Here is a 20,753-nt window from a genome sequence, read left to right as displayed (position 1 = left end):
GTCCTCCTAAGCCGCCATCTTGCCCGACCGGCTGCTGGCTTTTTAACCTGGGAGTCACTCTCTACTTCATTTCTGCTCATCCTTATACCTAGCCTACTTCACTCATCCTTACTATCTGGCCCTGAGAGGTATTTGAGTTCTGATCCCTTATCTTATTCAGTCTATCATGTACAATAACACGACAACATTGAGAATCCATGATGAAAATATATTCTCCCAACTCCTGGAAAAACAGTTTCTCATTTTATTCTTTCATTATAATTGATATTATCTGAATTGATCATTTTATCCACAAGCATAATCCACTTCTTTGACCACTTCTTTTTTTCCCCCAACCTAGGTCTCCCTTTCTCTAGTCATACAAATGCTTCTGAACAAAAGTTCCTTCATTAGTGATTGATGCAGGGCTTTGCTATTTTCATATTTGGGGTCATTATCTTTGGTCTATTCACATATGAATGCCATAATTTCCTGTACTTTATTGATATCACAGTGAAACAGGATCGCTTTCCTTTAAATCACTGTAATTTGGGGTTTTCACCTCCAACCCATAGGGAGTGTAATTCTCAGAAGTTGAACTTCTACATATGCATGCACTGTTGACTTGCAGAAGTGTTTCCAAACACATGTCACCATTGCATCTGGAACCATTCCCAAGCTCCATGATGAAACCTGTGATTTTATAGAGAACGGTAAGCAACTGTTGGTGGTTCAGTCCATTTTTAGGCAGACTTTGGGTCATAAGGCCCCCATTCTGAAGCAAGCTGGTGTCACATGAGCCATTCTCTTGGGGACCATCTGCACATTACACACCTAGCTTCTAGGGGCCACCACCTTCTTGAAAGTCTCAGTTCCTGCAATCTCAGATGCTCATCATAGTCCTGCGTGAGAGTGATTGAGAGTGTGAGACGGAGGAGAAGGGGAGAAAGAGAGAGAAGAAATATATGATGGACTTCTCATTCACTTCTTACTTTATTTTAATTCATCCACGTGAACAATGCTGGCAGCTAAGAAAATGGTCAGAGGAAATTCCACCTTAGTGACCGAATTTGTACTCCTGGGATTAACAGATCGTCCAGAGCTTCAGCCCATCCTCTTTGTGCTGTTCCTGGTGATCTACTTGATCACCGTGGGGGGGAACCTTGGGATGTTGGTATTGATCAGGATAGATTCACGCCTCCACACCCCCATGTACTTCTTTCTTGCCAGTTTGTCTGGCTTGGATTTGTGTTATTCCACGAATGTGACTCCCAAGATGCTGGCGAACTTCTTATCAGAGAAGAAAACCATTTCCTATGCTGCTTGTTTAACCCAGTGTTATTTTTTCATTGCCATGGTGATTACTGAGTATTACATGCTAGCTGTAATGGCTTATGACAGGTACGTGGCCATCTGTAACCCTTTGCTTTACAGCAGCAAGATGTCCAGAGGGGTCTGTATTCGCCTGATTGCTGGTCCCTATGTCTACGGCTTCCTTAGTGGCCTGATGGAAACCATGTGGACGTACCGCTTGACCTTCTGTGACTCCAATATTATTAATCACTTCTACTGCACTGACCCCCCCCTCATCCAGCTGTCCTGCTCTGACACTTTCATTAAAGAGACGTCCATGTTTGTGGTAGCAGGATTTAACCTCTCCAACTCCCTCCTCATAATTGTCATCTCTTACATCTTCATTCTCACTGCCATCCTGAGGATACATTCTGCTGAAGGCAGGCACAAAGCTTTTTCCACGTGTGGTTCCCATCTGGTGGCAGTGACTGTATTTTACGGGACACTCTTCTGCATGTATGTTAGACCTCCCACGGACAAGTCAGTGGAGCAGTCTAAAATTATTGCTGTTTTCTACACTTTTGTAAGCCCTATGTTGAACCCCATCATTTATAGCCTGAGGAACAAGAATGTGAAGCAAGCTTTTTGGAAATTGATGAGAAGAAATGTACTTTTGAAATAAAGTTACAATGTATCCTTCTTTATAAATTATAGAGGGGCGCCTGGGTGGCTCAGTCGGTTAAGTGTCCGACTTCGGCTCAGGTCATGATCTCATGGTCTGTGAGTTCGAGCCCCACGTCGGGCTCTGTGCTGACGGCTCAGAGCCTGGAGCCTGTTTCAGATTCTGTGTCTCCCTCTCTCTCTGACCCTCCCCCGTTCATTCTGTCTCTCTCTGTCTCAAAAAAAAAATTATAGAAAAGATGTACTTATGAGAACTGGATCCAACTTTAACTGCATTTACAGTAAAGTCAACTTTTAATCTACAATGAAAATCTGCAATCTAATGGCAAAGCACGAAAGACAGAGGTACAGGAGATTTACAGTTGTATAGGAGATGTGTGAGTGTGCACTGAGTGTGTAAAGGGTTGGAGGTTAGATATGTAGGTAGGGTGGATAATTTCTCTTATATACGTTTACACTTTTACATTTGTAGCATCATATGTTCCTTTCACACTGTAAAAATTATTCCTTCTTATAGTAAAACATTCAATCTATACAGAAGAGTACAAAATAAAAGATTTTCCTCCCTTTTCCCCCCACCATGATCTTCCATTGTCTCTTTTCAAAGTTATCACCATTACTGGTTTCTTACGTTTTTGGAAAATTTCTCTATATCTGCAAACCAATGTATGGCTATATATGTACATACACACATAGTTGACTATCATGAGCTAACTTTTAGTAGTTTTTAATACTATACTAATTGCTATGCAGGGGTTTAATTCCATTATCTAAAGGAATGTGATCAGCACTGCTGATTGAGACTTGCTGTCACCTCTGAGACAGAAAAGTCAAGATAACAGCTCCAGGACCATGCCTGATGTCCATTTATTCCTCCCCACTCTCAGTAAGACACTTTCCTCCTTCTGCCATAACAGTATACAAAGACTTCCAATTAACTTCTAGATATTAACTCCTGAAGTAGGGAATGAATATCTTTTACAGAAATACATAGCTTGCCTCAAAAGAAATTGTAACTTCGGTAGAGTTTATCAGTGATATCCCAGCCTGCTGGGATCTGGGGTTTTCGTACCTTCCTTCATTTTTGTCTATTAATCGATTTTTTCAGGATGGGACAGATATTTTTCATTTGTATCGTAGCTCAAATTTTATCCACAATTGTATTTTACCACAGTTAGTTATTATATACCTAATTTTATTATTAAACCTGCCAACCTGTTTGTCAATATTTTAATGCTAAAGAATGCAAAAGACAAGCTGATTTTTAAAAAGGTTAAGCTTTCAGGTGACTTTGCAGCTACAAAGCATAAGCAGAGCTGAGGAATGTTTACTGAGTACGTATAATAAGCCAAGTACTGCTCCAATACCAAGCAAGAACCCCCAAGGAGCTCTAGGATTGCATGGTTTTGTAGAATTCTGTAAAGAGAAAAATCAATGCAATTTGTTAAGTGCTACATAGTATAAGAAAATGGGAGTGCTAATGCAGCAGAGAAAAAAAAGAATGTACTGTGAGTAAATCGAAGTTGGTCTTATATAATTGAAGAAGATGGGGACTTGTTCATTCTTTGTGCACCTGCTCCAGCATACTTATAACTCCTAGTACAATATTATGTCAGAGCAGGCAGGATCTGAACAAAATAGGTATTAGAAAATATTCGTGATCACATATGTACATGTTACTTTCAATGAAAAAGGAAAAGCCACGGAACCGTAATCAGTCACTCCCTCAATGGACATGTTTTTCTCAGTCGTATTTCAAAGCTTCTTTTCTACCTGAGAGCTTATTTCTCCTCAATATTTTCTACAAAGTAACATTTTCATATTTATTAATTCTATATTATCCCATTTAATTGTTTCAAATTTTCTATTACTAGATGTTCTTTAAATATCTTTATCTTGAAATTCAAATTGTGGATGCTGGTAAAACACACAGCTAAACAAATCGCTACTTTTGTAAATTTTAACATCTAGTTAATAGTGTGTCAGATTCTACTTAAACAGATGCCTAGAGTGCTATTGCTGTTTAAGCAGACACACATATGCAATTATTTAAAAGAAGCTCCTTTATTCCAATTATCCGATTTCAGGGTGCTTGTCTCTATTTTTATAGCCTAGCTTGGCACTAAATGAAGAGGCAACAGCTCCTAAATTCTCACTCTACATCTTTGCAAGTTAATTCTGAACTTTCTTTTAATTTATTGAACAGATTTAAGCAACACAGTGATGGAGGAACCTATGTGAAAATAGAGAATATTTACCACACTTCCTTAAGGATCAATAATTACAGGGTATTTTACACTTTGCTTCCCACCTATCTAAGAGATCATGAATCCAACTGGTACTGTGTTAAAGGAAGTCTGATCCATGTGTACTTAAAAAAAATAAACAAATGGTCCAGGGAAAGATATTGCTTTAAGTCTAACATTTTTTTTCATATATCATATATTTCCTGACATCTGAAGAAAGTTTAGATTTTCACACTCACACACATACACACACACGAGGGAGAGAAGGAAATAACAATGCTCACCAAAGTTCAAGTACTGTTTTAATGTATGTTGTTTCACTTAATCTGCCCACTAATATTATGATTACAGAATTGTTAGTCCCATGTTATTTATGTTTAAATTTTTAAATGTTTATTTAGTTTTGAGAGAGAGAGCGAGAGAAAGAGAGATGGAGTGTGAGTCTGGGAGGGGTAGAGAGAGAGGGAGACACAATCCAAAACAGGCTCCCAGCTGTCAGCACAGAGCCCGATGCGGAACCTTGAGATCATTACCTGAGTCAAAGTCAGACTTTTAACCGACTGAGCCACCCAGGCGCTGTTATCCCCATTTTAAAGATGAGTAGAGACCCACAGATTAATTGCTTACCGAAAATCACATAGCTGAGAAGCCCAAATGTGTCTGGCTTCAACATTTATCATTTACTTTTCCTTCTATGACATACATTTTTTTAAAAAATTAAGTAATCTCTACACCCAATGTGGGGCTTGAAATTACAACCCTGAGATCAAGAGTTGCATGCTCTACCAACTGAGCCGGCCTGGAACACTCCCACCCCTGCTTTTTTCTCAATACTTTTTTTTTTTTTTGAGAGAGAGAGTGCTCAGACAGGAGTTGGGAGGAAGGCAGAGGGAGAGAAAGAATCTTAAGCAGGCTCCACACCCAGCATGGGGAATTATTCAGGGCTCAATCTCATGACCCTGGGATCATGACCTGAGCAGAAATCCAGTTGGTTGCTCTCTTGTCTCACTATAGCTTTTTGAAGGGGAAAGTCATGTAAGAAGCAAAACTCATTTTCTGTATCCCCAAAATATTGTTGATCAGGTAATTGACAGCTGAATGCACACTGAATAATATAATCTACTATGAAAAGACATCCTATTTTATAAGGTATAGACAAATTCAATCTGTTCAATAAAGTGAGCTTTGTAGACAGACCCTGATTCCATCGTTTATCAGCTAAAAAATAGTTAAGAACATAAACTTTGGAATCAGTCTTAGTGAGCAAGTTACTTAGCCTCTCTGCCTCATTTTCTCCTCTGTAGGATAAATACATATAGTATTTTCTCATAAATAACCTGCGTAAAAAATGGATTAATATATTTGTTGTACACTTGAAATTAAGGTAACATTGTGTGTCAACTATACTCAGATAAAAACATTTTAAAAATAACTATAAAGTACTTAGTACAAAGCATGATACATAATATTCACTCAATAAAAGTGAACTGATTTTTATTATTATTATTTTTTAATTTTTTAACGTTTATTTATTTTTGAGACAGAGAGAGACAGAGCATGAACGGGGGAAGGGCAGAGAGAGAGAGACACACAAAATCCGAAGCAGGCTCCAGGCTCTGAGCCATCAGCCCAGAGCCCGATGCGGGGCTCAAACTCACGGACTGTGAGATCATGGCCTGAGCTGAAGTCCAACGCTTAACCGACTGAGCCACCCAGGAGCCCCTGATTTTTATTATTAACTATAAAGTTACTTTACCTATTCGAGACTTTGTTTCCTCTCATAGCTTTCTGTATTTTTCTGTTATTACATTTATCATTCTTTATATACACGACCCTTATAGTTTTGGTTAATTAATTAATATCTGTGTTCTCCATAATCTTGTAAATGCCACAAAGTCAGATATAAAATTTGAAAGCAGTTATTTTTCTAATGCTTAGCCTGGTACATAGTCTATGCTCCCTTAAGAGCCAAATAGGTAATAAACAGATGATAGATAGATAGATATTAGCGAATGTTTACAAATTGGAAATTACAACATTAGTTGTATAAGGTGATGGGAATTAGAAAACATATGAGATGCACTGATGGAATCTTAATTGTGTATAATTTATTCACGCATAATTGGTCTATTTTTATTTTCTTAAACAGAATTTCTCTTGAAATGTTCAGGGTAAATCAGATGAGAAAGAAGAAATTTAGCTTCCTGAGGTTGACCAGTTGTCCAGTGTTGCCAACTGTTCTTTGTCTTGTCTACAGTTATTTGTGTCTCTTTCTTGTGGAAAACTTGAGCCTAACTCTGTGGATCACCTGCTCATACCATTTTTCACCGATCTGCCAATGCCACACATTTTGGTTAATTTTTTTTTATTGAAAAAGTCTTGTCGTTGATCAATTTATTTGAACAGTGTCACATAATCACCTTGGTGTTAACTCAGTGTTTTGTCCCTGATGCTGTCTGTGACAATCCCACCCATATGACCCGACCATTTGCTTTTCACGTAGTTACGATATTGGGTCCAAAGTGTTCTACTGTTACATGGCGGCCATTGCCTGTATATTAGATTTCATACAGAGTTGTGTCACATCAGACTTGTTTTCTCAAGAGCTGGCCACATGGAACATTATCATCACATCCTGCCACTCTGCAGCTACAGTAACAGTAAAAATTAGATTTTACCATAAACCATATGAAGACTCCAGAACATTCTTAGAAGTATATGGGAGTGTCAAGTTTTCACTTTTGCCAACAAATTTTCAATCTTTCCAGTCATTGTCAACCACATAAACCTCTCTGTTTTTGAATATAATCTTACAAATGTAGCTGGGTAATGACACCTCCTCGAAAAAATGAGTAGCAAAATTAAAACAGTGTCTCTCTTACATGTCATGACTCTTCTTTTGAACCACCAAATAAGAAAGAGCAAGAGAAAGAATATATTTGAAAATATGATGAAATTACTACATAAATCTGTTATTCATAGCTTGAAAAATCACCAGATGAATAATTTGAAAGACTTATATTATGTTATTATGTAATGTAAAAGCCATGTTTTCTTCAAAAAATTAAGAAAAAACATGATTTTTTTTTGGCTTGCCTTTCTTGAGAGAAAGTGGTTCCTTATATGAATAACATAATTGGGGCGCCTGGGTGGCTCAGTCGGTTAAGCGTCCAACTTCAGCTCAGGTCATGATCTCACAGTTTGTGGGTTCAAGCCCTACATCAGGCTTTATGCGGACAGCTCAGAGCCTGGAGCCTGCTTCAGATTCTGCGTCTCCCTCTCTCTCTGCCCCTCCCCTGCTCTCACTCTGTCTATTTGTCTCCCTGTCTCTCTCTCTCTCTCAAAATAAATAAACATTTAAAATTTTAAATAAATACATACATACAGAATAAAAATTTTGTAGAGTAAGTGTCCGAATAATGTCCAATCAAGAGTCGAGAATGGTAGCTAGGTAAGTGACTTACTCCAAATCTTTGGCTTTGAAGACTGATTCCTCTCTTTATAAATCTTTTCTGCCTCATATCCTACAAGTATGTGTCCAGTAGCATTTTCATTGTTGAATTAATTCTCATGAATGTTAGGGAACACTTAAGAAATAATGTGATGCTCTGATGAATGAGCTTAAGAACTCAGAACGCATGTAAAAGTATCCATTGAATTGGGGATTGTAATACATTTAAAATCTTTGCTTGTTCTGATGATCTTGAGTTGGGAGATCTATTATAATAAAATGATTTTTTTTTCCTAGAAGACTTGCTCTATTTAATGACCTTAATGACAGCCGGTTTCACAGAGGCAAGACTATGTTGAGGACAAGTTGTTTCTTGCTTAACTGACAGAAATATCTTTGTATGTTTGTGGCCACATGTTCATTTACCTGATTTTTAGAAAAGTGATTGTCTTTTCTAAGGCTCAGTTCCTTCAACTGTAAAATGGGTTTAATAATACTAACTCGAGGGGCACCTGGGTGGCTCAGTCAGTTGAGCATCTGACTTTGGGCTCAAGTCATGATCTCACGGTCTGTGAGCTTGAGCCCCATGTGGGGCTCTATGCTGACAGCTCAGAGCCTGCTTCAGATTCTGTGTCTCTCCCTCTCTCTGCCCCTCCCCTGCTTGCACTCTGTCTCTCTCTCACAAATAAATAAACATGAAAAAAATTTTTAAAAATAATATTAGCCTGAGATTTTTAAGTGAGTTTTTGACAAAATCTTATATGAAAAAAGGAGTTCAGTATGTCAAATTTAATGAAGGTTAGGTACTTTATTAATCAAATATATTAAAAACCCTTAACCACTAAGAAATTCAACAGCTGTACAAAGTACACCATGGCCTAGAAAAATAAGGAGTTGGAAACACTGTCAATCATGTGGATAATGTAGGGGTCTCCAATTGCTTTCATTTCCTCTTGGCCTTTTCTAAAAACAAAACAATAGAAAACAAGTAAAATAAAGGACTAAAATACTCCCCTTTAAAAAAAAAGTTTTTAATTTTTTTAACGTTTATTTATTTTTGAGAGAGCACAAGCAGGGGAGGGACAGAGAGAGAGGGACACATAGACTCCGAAGGAGCTCCAGGCTCTGAGCTGTCAACACAAAGGCCAACGCGGGGCTCGAATCCATGAACCGCGAGATCCTGACCAGAGCTGAAGTCGGACACTTAACCGACTTAACCACCCAGTCGTTCCTAAAATACCCCTTTTTTATCAAGTGAATGTATGATCACTGCAATAATACCATATGGTAGAATATGCTTCTGTCACATTGGTGGACAAGTGAAATAGAAATTCTTTAAGGGGGTGCGTGGGTGGCTCAGTTGGTAAAACATCTGACTTCGGCTCAGGTCATGATCTCCCGGTTTGTGAGTTCGAGTCCTGCCTCGGGCTCTGTGCTGACAGCTCAGAGCCTGGAGCCTGCCTCAGATTCTGTGGCTTCCCCTCTCTCTGCCCCTCCCATGCTCATGCTCTGTCTATTTCTCTCAATAATAAATAAATGTTTTTTTGTTTTTAAAGAAAGAAATTCTTTAGAATGTAGCTCTTTCTGCTGAGTGATGGAGGCAGTGAGGGGGATGGGCCCAGCAAGGCATGGCAAGCAGTCAGTAAGACCATTACTGACAGAGGCGAAGAAGACACAGGAGAGAAATTTAAGCCATCCCTAATTCCCATGTTAACAGTCCTTGAGCTGTGTCTTCAGGAAAGTTTTAATTGGCGGAATTGAATGCTTCATCTTGATTTAATACCATAGGGAAAAATAATCACCCTTATAAACACAAGTAACAGTTTCCCTTACTGATTTTTGAAGGCACATTGGTTTTCCTACTTCCTTATAGGTAGGGCTGTCTATTTTGTGTGTTAGGAATGAGCCAAGGTGCTACTATGTATACGTGGAATCCAATTTCTTATTTGGTAGGAATCGATGTGTGGTTGGAAATGGGTACATGGCTACCTAGACAAAAATCAGAGCCAGTCATATGACCAGCACCAATGCTCATAATCTGGGTATTTTTTTATTCTTCTAAATATTAAACAAAGGGAAGGTAGACGCTAAGAATTTTTGTGGTAGTTTTATATGTCTCACACATGGTCAGATATTTACATACACTGTAAGTTTTAAAATCATCAGAGAAAAATCCTGCAGCAACATTTTAAATGTGAGAAAACTGAGGCTTATGAAGGTTAAGATATCTGTAATCACCGAGCTAATGGGCCAGCACAGTTGTACTTTTTCATATCGAATCTGCCCGTTGCAAAACCTGTGAGATGAACATAAGTATTAAGGATACTGGAAACATTTTAGCGCAAAATAATTTTTAAAGGTTTGCAAAGCATAAATATACCTTAGGTTATTTTTAAGGAAGGAAGAAGGAAAGAAAAGGGCATGAGCACATAGAAGGGTGCAACATGATGCTTCAGTGCTCTCTAGTAGGAGATAAGAAAAAGATCATGAGATCCATATATTAAATAACCATTTTTGGACAGATGATGGTTCCTATTATACAGAAACCTTTTTAGTTTTTCAAAACATCTTAGTTTGTTCACTAGGCAACAGTTGGTCTAGAGCTGAGCTAGAGGATAAGAGCCAGCAAAAGGTGAACTGCTCAGGATAATATGGAGTTCTTGAGGTCATTCCAGGAAAGAAGAGATAAAGGTGAGAAATACTAGTGGGTAAGAAAACAAAAACAAAAATAAAACACAAACAAACAAACAAAAACAGAGATATGTTATGAAGCTGGGGATTAAGTGCTCCTGGAAAAACCCTCTGTGGTTAGGGTAGAGGAGGAGAATTTAAAGAATAAATATGACTAATGGTTAAATTTTATTATTTATTTATTTATTTATTTATTTAAACAAAATTTTTTTTCAACGTTTATTTATTTTTGGGACAGAGAGAGACAGAGCATGAACGGGGGAGGGTCAGAGAGAGAGGGAGACACAGAATCGGAAACAGGCTCCAGGCTCTGAGCCATCAGCCCAGAGCCCAATGCGGGGCTCGAACTCACGGACTGCGAGATCGTGACCTGGCTGAAGTCGGACGCTCAACCGACTGCGCCACCCAGGCGCCCCTAAATTTTATTTTTAAACCATTTTTGTATTATCTTTCCCCTGCATTACGGAGAGTTGCAGTGTGTGTGTGTGTGTGTGTGTGAACATAGAATGGATGAAAAAAGAAGGTTTACGGCATGTTTAAAAGGTCTCAAGAGGATTACACTGCGATTATTTAAACACTGTCATCACAATTTTTAAATCATAACTTTGTCTTTGGGCATAATCTCTGAGGAATTAATTAAATTCTAACTAATAATTATCACTGCAGAGTTTTATCTGATATAGATAAAACTTCCTTCTTTTCAAGAGGAACCTTATTGATGGAGTGGGAAATAAAATCCAAGATTACATATATCTTTCTTTGGGGATCTATATTTCTCTTCTAAGTTATAGCTTAATCAGTAGATTTTTTTCTAAGGTGGAAGGGGGAATTTTTTTTAATGAATTAGGATCAAACTAGCAATGATTGAGATTCCATATCCTGAGGGGTTTGTGTTTGTCACAGATTTAAAAAAAATAGTGTTTATTTAATTTTGAGAGAGAGAGAGAAAGAGAGAGCTAGCGAGCATGAGTGGGGGAGGGGCAGAGAGAGAGGGAGACACAGAATCAGAAGCAGGCTCCCCGGCTCTGAGCTGCCAGCACAGAGCCTGAGTGGGGCTCAAACCCACACACTGTGAGATCATGACCTGGGCCGAAGTCAGCCGCTTAACTGACTGAGCCACCCAGGTGCCCCATGTGTTTGTCGCAGATTTTAACTGTTTGGCCCACCAAGAGTATTGATTCTCGATTGCCTGTATCTTGAAAACCTATAGGAAAGAAGCCATGGTAAAGGCAAATCTGAAGATCAGGATGAGTTCTACAGAGACTTACAGCCATCCTGGAAGTTTAGATTAGTTGGAATAATGAGTTCCCTTCCCGCAAGGGTGAAACAAAACAATAGTTAAGTTAGAAGTTTACTTCTCTTTCATATAAAGTTCTGAGCTGGTATGTCGGTTCAGCTCCGTCAACGATTCAGTCGTTGTGCCTTAATCACTCACTTTTCTGCCAGCTCATCCATGTGATCCAAGGTAGCTCCGCACTGTGTCCACAGGAGCTGCCAGCGGGAGGCAGAAAGGAGGGAGGGAAGGGCTAACCTATGGTGTAAGGGGATGGCGAATAATTGCACACTTCTCTTTCATCACATTCTCTTGCCTAGGATCTGCTCTTTGACCGTAGAAAATGTAGTCTGAGAATAAACAACGAGAAGGGAAGTTTTGCGGTTGTTTTGCTTGTTTTGTCTTAGCACGGTTGCATAAAGATCAACTATGGCTCCTAGGAGTAACTGACATGGGTGTGGGGCGGGTACTGCTGCCGCCCAGGCTTTGTCAAATCTGTCTGTGGCTCGGGGCTCTCGCTTTGCTCTCCCGTCTGTTTTCTCAAACGTAGACGAACATACCGGACCAAGTCATTCTCTGGTCCAGTTCAGATCTGATGGACTGAAAAATTAGCCTCTGCAAACCTATCGGATTGCCTGTAAAAATGCTAAAAGACTTTTTGAAAGCTTGCCAGCGCGTTATGCCAGTAACCACACGTGGTAAAACATTTTATCATCACTCAGTTTTTCAAAGGTGTCTCTTTTCTTCCATCTTTCCCTCCAACTAGAATCTAGTCATTCTAAAATGAGAAGTGTTGATTTCTTCTATCTTACAAAGAATGAATGAAGATGCATATTTAAATGTAGCCCTCAGTTCTCTTTTACAAAGAACCTAAGGAGTTGAGGCGGCATCGTCAGGAAAAATAATTGGTATCAGGAGAAGAACTGCTGCTACAAAGTTCTCAACCACTAATTATATTATTGGGTATATTCATTTAGATACGTGGTAGATGCTTGTTCATTGGCATTGGTTAGCAAAATCTGGGATGAAAAAAATTGATGTGAAGTGAAGTAAAATATTGAAAACAGACAAAGTAGAAATGCAGATGGGTAAGAAATGTCTTGACAGAAACCAAAAAGGTAAATGGACAAAGAGAAACAAGAGGGATATTTATCAAAGAAAAAGACTTAAAGCCCGCTAGTGACTGGGACCCCGAGGTTTAAGTGTGTTTGCTAAGATTTAATTGGATACTGTTTCAATTAAACCACTATTTCTAGTGTCTCCTGGGGCCAAAAGTCATAGAAAGGGAGAGAAAAAGCATGTAAAAAATCCAAAATGTCGTTCTAAGAAAATATTTTTTTTTTTACCTTTAAAAAATGTTCTGTACTGACCCAAAGTTCTCATGTCCTGTTGAAGGAAATTATGAGAAGAAATTTCACCTCAGTGAATGAGTTCATTCTTCTTGGACTGACCAGTCACCTGGAATTACAGATTCTCCTCTTCCTGCTGTTTCTGGCCATTTACACGGCCACAGTCGCAGGGAATCTTGGCATGATTGTACTCATCCAGGTCAATGCCCGGCTGCACAAACCCATGTACTTTTTTCTGAGCCACTTATCCTTTGTGGATCTGTGTTTCTCTTCCAATGTGACTCCAAAGATGCTGGAGATTTTCTTGTCGGAGAAGAAAACTATTTCTTACCCTGCATGTCTGGTGCAGTGTTACTTTTTTATTGCCTTGGTCCACGTGGAAATCTACATCCTGGCTGTGATGGCCTTTGATCGGTACATGGCCATCTGCAACCCTCTGCTTTATGGCAGCAAGATGTCCAAGAGTGTGTGCACATCCCTCATCACCGGGCCTTATGTGTATGGAGCGCTCACTGGCCTCATGGAAACCATGTGGACTTACAACCTAGCCTTCTGTGGCCCCAATGAAATTAACCACTTCTACTGTGCTGACCCACCACTGATTAAGCTGGCTTGTTCTGACACTTCCAACAAAGAGCTGTCCATGTTTGTTGTGGCTGGATGTAACCTCTCCTTTTCTCTCCTCATCATCCTGATTTCCTACCTTTATATTTTTCCTGCTATCCTGAGGATTCGTTCCACAGAAGGCAGGCACAAAGCTTTTTCCACCTGTGGCTCCCATCTGATAGCTGTCACCATATTCTATGCAACTCTTTTCTTCATGTATCTTAGACCCCCTTCAAAGGAATCTGTGGAACAGGGAAAAATGGTTGCTGTATTTTATACAACGGTAATTCCCATGTTGAACCCCATGATTTATAGCCTTAGGAATAAAGACGTGAAAGAAGCATTAACCAAAGAGTTAAGAAAAAAAAGATTTTCTTAAAAGCTATCACTATTCTTTGGGGTCGCAATTTTTTCTCAACCTTTTTTTCTGTAGTTACAGGATGGAATTGATGATGGAATGAGAAATAGGGTACAGCAAAGGGGGAACATTACATTTTCAGAAGTTTTAATAATTTTTTAAAAATCCAAGCACAAATAGTACAATTTCCATTACAAAAGTTTGTGTGTTTGTACTTGCCATTCATTTTTCTTACTAGTTATTTCAATTTCTTTGCTTTATTGAACACATGGTAGCATTACATCTCTCTGTTTTGGATTTAGGTAGAAGGGTGTGACTATGTCTGGACCATGAGTTTTATTAGAATTTATTAGAATTCATATGTGTCCCTTCTCAGTTGAGCATTCAATTGTGAGAAAATCTTTCAGCATTTTTGTTTTGTTTTGTTTTGTTTGCCAGGGTGACCAGCAATATTTACAATGTAAGTTTTAAACATGGGTTCTTGAGTGAGGAAACACGGAAAGTGCCCTCCACCAACTCACAACAGAAATATAGAATGGGTGTGAAGTTCCCTTTGTTATAAGCTACTATATTATGTTGAATTGCTTGTTACCATGTCAACAAGTAACCTCTTCTTACAGATAGAATATTAATTACACAAAATTCAAACTCGTGAATGCATATAACAGAAGTTAAATACCACAACTCTAAAATAAATCACATTTGAGATTTTATTTTTCTAGGATTTTCTGTTTTTACATATACTCATGTTTGTAGTTAAAATTACTTACTGTAATTATTGTTTAAAATTACTCATATAAAGCATATATGCTTTTTTAAAAGTCAAATAATATTATAGGGTTATACGAATTCCTGTGTTACTTCTTCCTTACCCTATCTTCCCATAGACAACATCATCTTGTTATTTTATATGGTAGTAACTTATTTTAAATTATATGTTTATATGGCTATTTTTATTGATTTTTGAACACACATACAATTCACTGGCATCTTTTTACTAAAGATAAAATATTAAAATTCTTCCACCAAACCCTGCATCCCTATCAGCTCTTTCTCCTCATATTTATAACAGGGTCACATTTGAATTTTTCTTAAATTGATATTTTATTGTTAGAATACTACAAATACGGGGTGTCTGGGTGGCTCAGTCGGTTAAGTGTCCGACTTTGGCTCAGATCATGATCTCAGGGTTTGTGAGTTTGAGCCCCATGTGCACTCTGTGCTGACAGCTCAGAGCCTGGAACCTGCTTCGGATTCTGTGCCTCCCTCTCTGCCCCTCCCATGCTCGTGCTCTGTCTCTCTCTCAAAATCAAATAAACATTAAAAAATATAAAATACTACAAATATGTTATTAGTAATACCTGAATCATAAGATGAGTAATACTGTGAACATTATGAACACTAATTACCAACACTATGAGTAATGCTATGAATATAATTCTCTTCTGGCATAATTAGTTGATTTTCAGAGTCACTATACTAGCTACCTGCTTGTGTGTGTGTGTGTGTGTGTGTGTGTGTGTGTGTGTGTGTGTATTTATTTTTCCCCAAACTTCCACAGAACTATAAAGCACCTCTTATAGGGACAAATGGATAGCTGACCTATATTTTACACATTTTCTCCCTGGAAGCTTTCTGTCTCCCCTTATTGGATTCTGTACTGGTTTCTCCCCACACATGTTGCAGAACTGTTATCTGGAGACTGTGGTTGCTACTCTTGGTTTAAAATGTTGCATTCATTTTAAACCTCTGTTGGATTCTGTGTTGATTACTGGACCATATGCTACAATTGAGAGATGCAACAATACACAAGGCAGAAAAAGTCCTTTATTATGTTTTCCAGGTGGGCTATTTTGATGGCAAAGTATCCACACAAACAGATAATCAAATATTTCAAGTATTAGTGTTATGGAGAAGGTAAAGTGAGGCAATCAGAAAGACAATGGCTCGGGATCATCGCAAGTGAGGGTGGTGCTGATGTGTCAATTTCAGCGGAGGGGAAAGGACTCTTGGAGAAGGTGACACTTTGAATCGAACCCTCATTGGTCAGAAGAAGGCAAACCCAGACAGATCTTTGGGAACTACAACCGGGAGAGTCACTAGCAAGTAGAGAGTTTCAGAATAAAGCCTGGCATGTTGAAGCCACAGAAGGAAAAGCCATGCGGCTGAAGCTTAATAAATGGGAGAAACAATAGGAAACGTTGATCCTGGAAAAGTGGCCCCCCTATTTACTGGATGGCACTGTGGACTCCCAGAGTTGACAAGGCAAACACACTGCAACACTTTGCTTTTGTGTCCACGTTTGGGTTGTTGCCATGTGATATGTGGCAATAATCTCGCAGGTTAGACAGAATGAGAAGTAGTAGTTGATTCATCAAGTTTTTGTTGGGTTAGGTTTTCAATTATTGTTGTTTTGAGTTAGCAAAGATCATCTTATGGAACACGTAATCGACTTTTCTTCTTCCAGCCCCGGATTTCCTCCACATTTCCTCTACCCTTATAATTTAAGACTTAGCTGAAGAATTACCTCTTCTAGCCATTCTTCCCTAATACGTTCAGGCTGTGTAGGTACCACATTATAGTTCAGTCATGAGTTTACAATTCTATCAGCACCATTACGGCATGGTACCATGATCATATGCATAGTGTACACCTGTTTCTCCCACTATTCTAGAAAGTTATTATTAATGTTTTTATTTTATTTTATTTTTTTGAAGGAGTGAGAGAGACAGAGCATGAGCAGGGGAGGAACAGAGAGAGAGGGAGATGCAGAATTCACAGCAGGCTCCAGGCTCCGAGCTGTCAGCACAGAGCCCGATGCGGGGCTCGAACCCACGAACTGTGAGATCCTGACCTGAACCGAAGTCGGCAGCTTCACCGACTGAGCCATCCAGGTGCCCCTATTCTAGGATGTTCTTAAAGGAAGAGACCATGTCTTTTCATCTTTGTACCTTTACGACCTTAGCAAAGTGTCTGATAAAGACATGAGGCCCAAGTCATGTTTTTTGAAAGAGTAAGATCTTTCTGCCTTTCCCTGTCTCCCTGGTTAATTATAGATTTTGGTCTGTGATACTTTCTTCTCCTCCCATCCTACCCTTTAATAATAGATGGTTACTTTGGTTTAGTAAAGTCGTATTCAAGTTCTTTATTATAAATGCCCTGCTACAAGCCCATTGAGAGGAATTCTTTCTGAGCAGAAACTAAGATTGTAAATTTATTGGCACCAGGTAGGAATGATGGCACATTACATGTGCATTGTCATTCACTAGAGACAGATAAAAGTGAATGCTACATCACAGTGAAAGGACTTAAGGGAACTAATTCCGAGCAATCTTGGTAACAGTGCCTCTTCCTTGCGATCCATTCATAATTACACATTTGTGGAACAGCTTATAGACAGAAAAGCCTTCACAGCTGCTCAGGCGAGGAGCATGTTGGGTGAAAATCACAACAGGCATTTGCTGAGACCAGAAAAGTTCCAAACCTGGGAAAGAATATACTCTCTTCACGCTCCTTATCCCTTGAGCTCACCAAGAAAGCCCTGATTATTGACTCAGGGCAGAAATTCAGGCGCTCCTTAAGGTAGGGGGAGTGACAATTCTGTGCTGCTTTCTCATCACCAACTATCCCAAGAAAATATTGTCTTCAACTTCTTGCCTGAAAAAATGTCTCTCACGTTGTGACAGAATATCGTAGTGGGAAAAGGTTTAATTTGGAAGTTATTGAGACCCGAGTGTAGATCCCAGTTTTAGTATTTATTTTTTGGATGGGTATGCTTAAGGGTTCAGCTGGACTACCAAATATTATCTGTCAGGTGCCTTTTCCTCAATTACATTTGAGGCAAGAGTGCTCCGAGTTCGATTTTAGACTCACTGCTAGGAAACTTTTCTGAACACGAGACGCATGATAGAAACAATAAATTAAATATGTTATTCAGTCATTTGGATGTTTGACATATACTTATTGATTATTGTGTATATCAGGTACTGTTGTTGTCAATGTCTTCTGCAACTCATGTTCTAGGTGTTTTTCTTCTGGAAATTTGTCATTTATACCTCCTATTATTTATTTTCAGATCTTAAGCATCCCATCAGTGTGCAAACTCCTGTAGGGGAAAGACACGGTTTTCATATTTGTATTCTGAAAATTAAACAGCATGAGCTTTGCACTTAGTGCTTATTTTGTGCGATTTTTTTAAAGAAGAATGTAGAAAATATTTTAGAGATCTTGAAATTCTGAAAATGATTACTTGAATTCTGGCTCATGAGAAGTTTTGTTCCCGGAGCATTTTAGATTTGGCCTTTAGCATTGCCTAAAGTATTGCCCTAGTATTCATTGCAGACAACTGGTTTGAATCAGGGAAATATCAAATACGGATCAAAAAAGTCTTATTTTGAGAGAGTATAGTGCTACCCGTTAGTTTTTCTCCCTCTAAGGATGTTCTCCACTGAGATTACACTTCTAACTGATTCTTCTTGAAACATTTGGGGATTCTTCTGAGATAAATGCTGATGTCAGTAACTTGGGTAAAATATAAATCCCATAGCACTGGCCAGAATTTGACCTGTGGGGTCATTAAGAAGCTCTAATTTTCATAGGTAGGAGAGGAACTGTGTTGCATATTCATTTCTAATATCTATTAATTTATGTGTTCTCCTCATTAAATTGCATGCTTTTTAGATACCGATGTGTTGAAATAGGTAGTTTTAGAGGAAACTGGCACAGAAAATGCATTTTCCATGACAGAAAATCTATAGGATTCTCACTGAACTCTGTCTTTCTCTTTTTATCATATTACCAGTGTCTTTGAGTCATGCTGGTAGAATTCCATAATATGGATCTCCAGCAGATGTTTCACTATAATTGATCTCAAATAATATTCTTTTGTGTTTTCCATTTGCCTTAGTGGTCTACTGTCCCAAATTTCCACACAAAAAAAGACAAATTGGAAATTTAGCTCTAGGTAGTTTTCTTTTTTTAAGTTTATTTATTTATTTGAGAGAGAGACAGAGAGAGAATCCCAAGCAGTCTCCATGCTGTCAGCACAGGTCGCAACGTAGGTCTCGATCTCATGAACCGTGAGATCATGACCCGAGCCAAAATCAAGAGTCAGATGCTTAACTTACTGAGCTCCTCAGGAGTCCCAGAAATTTATCTCAATGTAGTTTATTCATGGTTAAAACTAAGAAATGGAGTTAGGACGTTATAGGTGTTATCTCCAACAGCAGACTGATTCTTGGGTGCCTGCACGGCTCAGTTGGTTAAGTGTCCTACTCTCGGCTCAGGTCGTGATCTCACAGTTCGTGAGTTCAAACCCCACATTGGCTTCTGCGCTGACAGTGCAGAGCCTGCTTGGGATTTTCTGTCTCCCTCTCTGTCTGCCCATTCTCTGTGTTCTCTCTCTCTAAATAAATATTAAAAAAAAACCACCTCTCTCCACAAATTGTAAAATGCCAATAATATTATACATAAACTTGTTTATATTTCTTTTAGTCTATTTCTTAGCATTCTAAATTGCTGTTTAGTTGATCAGTTCGCCCATTCATGTAAGAAGTATTAGCTGAGTGTCTATTATGTAGTAGGCATTGTTTTCGTTATTTGTTATCAACAAACCAAACAGAAAAATAAATCTTTGTTTTCATGAGGCTTATATTCTGGTGGTGTTAGACATACATAAACTATTATCATAATACACAAGTGAATCATGTAATATGTTAGTTATTGTATGACAAACTCAGAAAAAAATTATTGTAGTATAAAGGAGCACAGGAGTGTCTCTGGCTTGAGAGGCATGAGAATGAGGGTAGATTTAATTGAGAAGGTGATAGTAAGCAAAAACGTTATGAAAGTGGTCTAGACATTAGCCACACCAGTTACGGGGGGCAGTGCCCTAGGTATGGGAATAGCTAGTGTAAAGGGCTTATAATGCAAGCATTCAAGGAATGTTTCGGGGGTGTCTGGGTGGCTCAGTTGGTTAAGCGTCTGACTCTTGATTTCAGCTCAGGTCATAATCTCACAGTTCATGGGTTTGAGCCCTGTATCGGGCTCTGTGCTGACAGTGCAGAGCCTACTTGGGGTTCTCTCTCAATCTCTCTCTCTCTCTCTCTCTCTCTCTGCTTCTATCTCTGCCCCTCCCCCATGTGTGCATGCCCTCTCTCTCTCTGTCTAAATAAAATAAAACTTAAAAAAAAAGGAAAAAAGAATGTTTCAAAGACAGATTGGAAACCATTGCACTGGAGCCCAGGACAATGAGAAAATTAATGGACTATGAAGTCAGAGGCATAATAGGGCCTTAGTGGCCAATTATTTAAGATGGGTGAACTGTTGAAAGGTTTTTACTTTGAGAAAAATTGGAAGATGTGGGAGGGCTCCAAGCTAAGGTGCAATATAAAGTGACTTGTGTTTTAAAAGGCCCACTTCAGTTTTTGAACTTGGGAGTGTAGAGGCACTCGGGCAGGGGGAAGTTCCATAATTCGGTCAAGAGAGCTGATTGCTAGGATGATGGCAGAGCAGTAAAGGTGGTGAGAGGTCCTCAGATTCTGGAAATATGTTCCGTATAGATCTCTTGCTGGGGTTGTTGCTTGGAAGTGCAAGGCCACCGCAAACTCTGGTGACTGGTTGTCACCAATCAAGTGCAACTATAATTTATACATGAAAGCTCCAGACCGAGGTGTTTTAAAAGTATGGATGGCTTCCCCATCATTCCTCCAACATCTGGTAGCTGAGGATAGATGCTTAAAGTGACTTTGTTGAGGGCAGAGGACCTGTCAACTGGAGATCCTGAATGACAGCATGAAACAGAACCCTCAGCTATGATCTGGAACAC

The 20,753-nt window shown here is 38.9% G+C and overlaps 2 protein-coding genes across 2 annotated transcripts; both read left to right on the top strand.

Moving 5' to 3' along the window:
* Positions 1-997: 997 nt before the first annotated feature.
* LOC125176925 (olfactory receptor 1030) lies at positions 998-1,954 on the top strand. The gene has a single exon (XM_047878861.1). The coding sequence runs from the start codon at positions 998-1,000 to the stop codon at positions 1,952-1,954; it is 957 nt and encodes a 318-aa protein (XP_047734817.1).
* Positions 1,955-13,012: 11,058 nt separating this feature from the next.
* Positions 13,013-13,948, top strand: LOC125176961 (olfactory receptor 5M8). Its single transcript, XM_047878925.1, has one exon. It carries the CDS (start codon positions 13,016-13,018, stop codon positions 13,946-13,948), a length of 933 nt encoding a protein of 310 aa, XP_047734881.1. The 5' UTR covers positions 13,013-13,015.
* The last annotated feature ends 6,805 nt before the right edge of the window (positions 13,949-20,753 follow it).

This window comes from Prionailurus viverrinus, chromosome D1, assembly GCF_022837055.1.
Source record: "Prionailurus viverrinus isolate Anna chromosome D1, UM_Priviv_1.0, whole genome shotgun sequence".
Lineage (NCBI taxonomy): Eukaryota > Metazoa > Chordata > Mammalia > Carnivora > Felidae > Prionailurus > Prionailurus viverrinus.
This window is presented reverse-complemented; position numbering and strand designations above follow the sequence as displayed.